General features: G+C 45.0%; 1 protein-coding gene across 1 annotated transcript in view; it reads right to left on the bottom strand.

The window, feature by feature from the left end:
- Nucleotides 1–437: 437 nt before the first annotated feature.
- Nucleotides 438–6,000, bottom strand: part of WLS (Wnt ligand secretion mediator) — a 130,488-nt gene continuing 124,925 nt past the window's right edge. The window contains exon 12 of the mRNA XM_001364526.4: nucleotides 438–1,228. Coding sequence (XP_001364563.1) covers nucleotides 1,119–1,228 — 110 coding nt within the window. The 3' untranslated portion in view covers nucleotides 438–1,118. The remainder of the gene's footprint in view (nucleotides 1,229–6,000) is intronic.

Below are 6,000 nucleotides of genomic sequence, written 5' to 3'. Positions count from 1 at the left end.
TACCCTCTATACTGTGTCACTTATCTGCCTCTGTAGAGGGACCAAGGACAGACATAGTCAGGAAGCCCTGAATTCAAATCCTGAATTATATGCTTTCTAGGTATTGACCCTCGGCAAGTCATTTAGTCTTTTTTTTTTCCCCTAACCCTTACCTTCCATCTTAGAATCAATAATGTGTATTTAAGACAGAAGAGTGGTAAGGGCTAGGTAATGGGGTTTAAGTTATTTTCCCAATGTCATCCAGTTGGCAAGGGTCTGAGGCCAGATTTGAACCCAGGACCTCCACAGTCTCTATCCACTATCTCAGCCTCAGTTTCCTCCTCTGTAAAATGAGGCAGTTAGGAATAAAACCTCTTCTGGCTTCAAGCTTATGATCTTAGGAATCTTGGGTGGGGGACCCATCATTTAAGCACAAATAAAAACCAAGACAGCTTCAAGACTTTTCAGACCCAGAGGCCATTTAATACCATAAACTCTACTTGAGAAGTTTAGCAAAAATAAAAAAATATCTACACCGTACAAGACTGGTTAGTACTGGATACACACACTGGATTTGGCTGTAAAGCTGCAACACTCCTTGTGAAATGGCAAGTTTTCCCCAAACGTGTTACATGACACTAGGCTAGAACAAAGGAGGGACACGTATTTATTGACGACATAAATATTAACTGAGCAGGCTACTGAGGATATAAATAGAAAGACAGACACAGTCTTGGTCTAGGAGGAAGAGGCCTAGGAAATCAGTCTAGCATGGTTCCAAGGAGATTTAGCTAAAACAGAAACAAGGTTCAATACCCACGTGGCGCAGTCGGTCGCCGCAGGCCATTCCGGAGCAAGAATGGCCCCAGCACAGGGGGTTTCCTACCCATCCACTACAGACGTCACTAGCCATCGACAGGCACAGAACGAGAGGCTTGGCCCTCCGACGTGACCCGCCGTGCGTAGGCCCCCCACCCCCCAAGCTACCACACGAAGGAAAGTTTACAAGTGTCCGTGCCACCATGTGGGAGGAAAAGCTTGAGGCTTCCATCCAGGTGTTGCTCTCCAAGGTGCTCCCTGCCCACGTGGGGGTGGGCTCCTGTCTGCCCCGAGCCGAGGGGGGGGGGTCGGCGAAGCGTCTACTCTTGAGCCTCTTTGCGGGTCAGCTTGTAGATTTCGGTCGGTCCATCCACGTGCGTTATGGTGGTCGTGAGCTGCAGTTCCTCGGCACTGTGGATGCCCAGATCGCCTGAAACACAGGACTGCCAGTTAGGCTCAGTGCAGGACAAATGACAATAACAGCTACAAATAATTGCTTAAGTGCTCAAAGAAAAGCTCTCTCTCTCTCTGTCTGTCTCTGTCTTTCTGTCTTTCCATCTCTTTCTCTCTCCCTCTCCCTCCTTCTCCCTTTCTCTCTCTTCCTTTCCCTCTACCTCTCCCTCTCTCTCTCTCTCTCTTCCTCTCTGTCTCTGTCTCTGTCTCTCTCGGTCTCTGTCTCTGTCTCTGTCTCTCTGTCTCTCTCTCTCTCTCTCTCTCTCTCTCTCTCTCTCTCTCTCTCTCTCTCTCTCTCTCTCTCTCTCTCTCTCTCTCTCACACACACACACACACACACACACAAATTTGATGACCTCAGACACTTCCTAGCTTTGTGACCCTGGGCAAGTCACTTAACCCCTCCATTACCTAGCCCTTACCACTCCTCTGCCTTAGAATCCAGATTCTAAGATGGATGGTAGAAGTTTAAAAAAAAAAGAAAAGAATTAATGATAGGGGTAGCTAGGTGACTTAGTGGAAGGATAGTCAGCCCCGGAGATGGGAGCTCCTGGGTTCAAATCTGATCTCTGACACTTCCCAGGTGGGTGACCCTGGGTAAGTCACTTAACGCCGATTGCCTAGTCCTTATTGCTCTTCTGATTGGTTCTAAGATGGAAGAGAAGGGTTTTAAGGGGGGGGGGGGGAGGAATGGTTCACTGTCCCAAGGCGGCTACAGAAAAAAGAAGACCAAGCAGTGTTTTCGGAGCAGATGGCCAAAAGAACAAAAGGGGGCCCCGATTTCTGGAACACAGACACCATTTCCTACAAAAGCCCGACACTACACACTGGACTTGCCCAACACAACCAGTATTGGATTACTTCCACACGGAGCCTAGAGAGGTATTCCTAGTCAAACCAATGGCTGCCCATGGCTGGCATTCATGCACCTTCACCCCACCGCATGTCCATGAAGAAGTGTCAAAGCCGTGGATGCATTATGGGGATTTGTGGATTAGAACGACACTAAAAGACAAGGGCACTGCAACAGGACTTCCGTGGCAGCTGGGTGCTCTGCTTCACTTAAGTAGAATTTATGTGCAAGTTAAAAGACATCACTGTGATGTCATTTTGGTCCTCTTTGAGTCTGAGAGACAACAACTCTTCCATTATATGTCTCATTTTACAAATAAGGTAACTGAGGCAAACAGGATGAAGTGACTTATCCAAGGTCACTCCATTTGGGAGTTTTCTTGACAGAGAAATTGGAGTAGTTTGCCATTTCCTACTCCTCATTTTACAACTAAGGAAACTGAGGCAAATAGGATTAAGTGACTTGCCATGGGTCACACAGCTAGTGTCTGAGGCTAGATTTGAGCTCCAGGCTTGGTGCTCTTTCCAACTATACCAACAAGTAGGTGCTATTATTATCCCACTTTTGTGGAGGAGGAAACTGAAGTTTCCTGGGTCCCACAACCAGTGTCTGAGACTGAATTTGAACTCAGATCTTCCTGACTCCCAGTCCAAATACTATCTACTATGCCACCTGGTCGCCTGGATTTAGGCAGATATGAGCTCAAATTGTGTGACATTGGACAAATAACTTTCTGCCTGCTAATTTGCCCATCGATAAAATGTGGATAATAATAGCACCTACCTTGCAGGGTTGTTGTAAGGATCAAAGAGGTGATATTTGTAAAATGCCTTGTAAACCTTCAGCTGCTATATAAATGCTGGCTGCTGCTATGATGATGATGATGATGATGAAGGCTCTACCTCCATTTCTACTTCCCCGTCTATCTATCTGTTGCTGCTATGCCCACTTTCTCCACACACTGTTCTCCACAAGGAGGATGACAGTGAGGAGGAAGAGGAGGAGGAAGATTTTCCATTTCTATGGTGCATTAAGGTTCATTTGAGCTCACAATAACACTCTGAGGCAAGGGCTATTAGGATGCCCATTTTACAGAGAAGAAAGTAGGCTGAGACAATGAAGTGACAAAGATTTAAAAGGCTTAGAGATTTGTCTAGGACCCTGAGAAGATTTTGCAGTCAGAGGTAAGACTAGAACTCGAGTCTTCCTGCCTCCCAGGCTGGCCATCTATGCACCACATCATGCCAACTCTTATTCTGCAAACCAGATACAACTCAACAAGTGCCTGCTGAAAGGAGCTAACCCTCTGGGAACAGTCATAATGAACTAGAAAGAAGTCACGCAAGCCACACTATTTTGACTACTTCTCATGTCCAATAGACAGACCCTAATCTTAAAGTCCCAGGATTTAGAATTAGCAGGAACTTTAGGTCCAACCTCCCTCTCCATTCATACAAGTGGGGAGACTGAGGCACAAACGATTAAATCTCTCATCCAACATCTGTAAAAATGGAGATTTGAACCCCAGACTTCAATCCCCAGAAGTCCTTGGTACTTCCCAGAATTCCCTATAATCTCACCTGAGTCTCCACCTGGACGAGATCACAATTTATTATTTAAAGGGCTCTCTGCCTCTCAAGAGCTCTCTTCCTCTACTCAGAGTTTGCAACATGTTGTAAGTAGCCTATGAATGGGCTAATTGTGCCCTAGGCACGTGGCTTCTTGTTTTGTATCCGTGATTTCTAATAATCATTAATAAACCTCGTAAAATATAATACTTTTTTTACAAGAGACTAATTTAACTGTTACACATCCCAAAGATAGTCAGCATCAGAGCTGAGATTAGAACTCAGATCCACTGATCTCCCCATGGGCCTTTGTGAGACAGAGCTCCACCAAATGACACTTCTGATCAAAATCAGTCAGCCAAAAAGCCATCTTTGCTCTTGAGGAGCTAATGGTCTAACAACGATCGACAAGCACACCCCTTTTGGAAGGCTTGTGATTTTCTAACCACCCGTGACCCCTGCCCCAACCATGACTTATTTGAGTAAATTATGAGCATTTAGCTGGCCCTGGGATGTTATTCCAGGTTGGCTTATTCCTAAGCTGATAGTTCAAGTTCTGCCCAATTTTAGTGCCTCTGAAAAACCTTCAGAAGGCTTGGCCTGATCCCAGCAAAATTTTGCAATCAGTTGCTGAAGGAATTGGTTAAGGATTGAGTCACAGAATTGAGAAGCAGAGGGGCTTGCACATGTTCACTGGTCCAACCTCTCACAAAGTACAGGAGTCTGCTCTAGAACATCAGGAGGCAAAAGTGGACAGTGGAATGAACCATCAGGCACTGGTTAGAATTCTGCCTCTCTCACTACCTGTTTCCTTGGACATATCACTTGACTTCCCTTAACCTCAGTTTCTTTGTTTAAAAAAATAAGGAGGCTGGATTAGATGGCTTTGGGGATTCCTTCTAATTCTAGATGTAGAATCCTAAACAAAACAAGCTATTGCTTGAGTATTTCCAAATATGGGAGGTTCACGACCTTTAAAGATTGTGGATTAGATGTCATTGTTCAGTCTTTTCTAATGTTGAATAGTGGTGTCTTTCAGCAAAAGGAGCTCCAGGCTGGGAGTCAGGAAATTGAGATTCTCTAGGTCTAACATCCCTTGACACCCAGGGTGTCCCAAAAGTCCTAGTGCAGAGGGCAGGTTTTGGGGGTCTCTCAGTCCCCCAAGCAAATCACTGCAACTGTTAAGTCTTTGTCACTTTATTGTCTTAGCCTACTTTCTCCTTTGTAAAATAGGCATCATAATAATAGCATCTGCCTCAGAGGATTATTATGTGGCTCAAAGGAGATCACATATGCAAGACACTAGGCAAACCTTAATGCACCATATAAATGGAAGATGACAAGTCTTTAATATTGACTCCTTGGTATGGAAATTTGCTCTCAGGGCAACTCATATTAATGACTTGGAGTTCACACAGGCAGGAAGTTTGGGAGGCAGCACTTGAACTTGCATCCTCTTGGAGCCAAGGCTGGTTCTCTCTCTGCTATGCCCAGCTGCCTCTCAGTTTACAATGTCCCTCTCAAAAGGTTACACTATAGAATGAAGTGACAAATTTTAGGATAGAAACAGCAGAGTGAACACGACCTTGGACCAGGACATTGTCCTTTGATGGGTGTAGCCAAAGGTGACACCAGCTTTTCTAGTGGCTATCTCATGCCACTGGTTCAATAAGTTTGGGGTCAACTAATCTCTGGGAATTAGATAGATCTACATATTTAATAACAGTTCTTAGAATCCAGGAGAAAGAAGGGAACCCAGACAGAGATCATCTGGTCCAGCTCACGTATGTACAGTATTCCCTTCTCTAACATCCCTGAGAACCTCCAATCAGGGGAAGCCAGTCCATTCCAGTCTTTGAGAAGGCTAAATATCAGCCAGTCTTTGCTATTTTCAGGCTAAAATTTGGCTCCCTGACACTGGCTAGAGACTTTCAGGGTCATATTTGAACCCAAGTCTTTCTGACTCTGAGCTACTCTACTGGGCTGCCCCTCTTCAGGAATTTTAGGATGATAATCTCTTTTTAAAAAGAATTTAGAGAATTCTGCTGCTGTCCCGTTCCCTCCAGGTCTCCTCCTCTAGCTTCAAAGCCCAGATCTGCTCATTCCTATCTGGATAAATGCCAGAAAATTACTTAATGTCTATGATGCAGCATCTTCGTCTGTCATCCATGACCTCTAAAGTCTCCATCTGCTCTAAATCTATGCTTCTCCCATATTCTTTCCCTGACGAAGTTCAAGAGTTTCTCAATTTCTCCTCCACTCATTTCCTCTCAGATCTCCTCATTAATCTGGTTTCTCTGTCACAATAAAGCCAGATCTGGGTAAAGA

Source organism: Monodelphis domestica, chromosome 2 (genome assembly GCF_027887165.1).
Source record: "Monodelphis domestica isolate mMonDom1 chromosome 2, mMonDom1.pri, whole genome shotgun sequence".
NCBI lineage: Eukaryota > Metazoa > Chordata > Mammalia > Didelphimorphia > Didelphidae > Monodelphis > Monodelphis domestica.
This window is presented reverse-complemented; position numbering and strand designations above follow the sequence as displayed.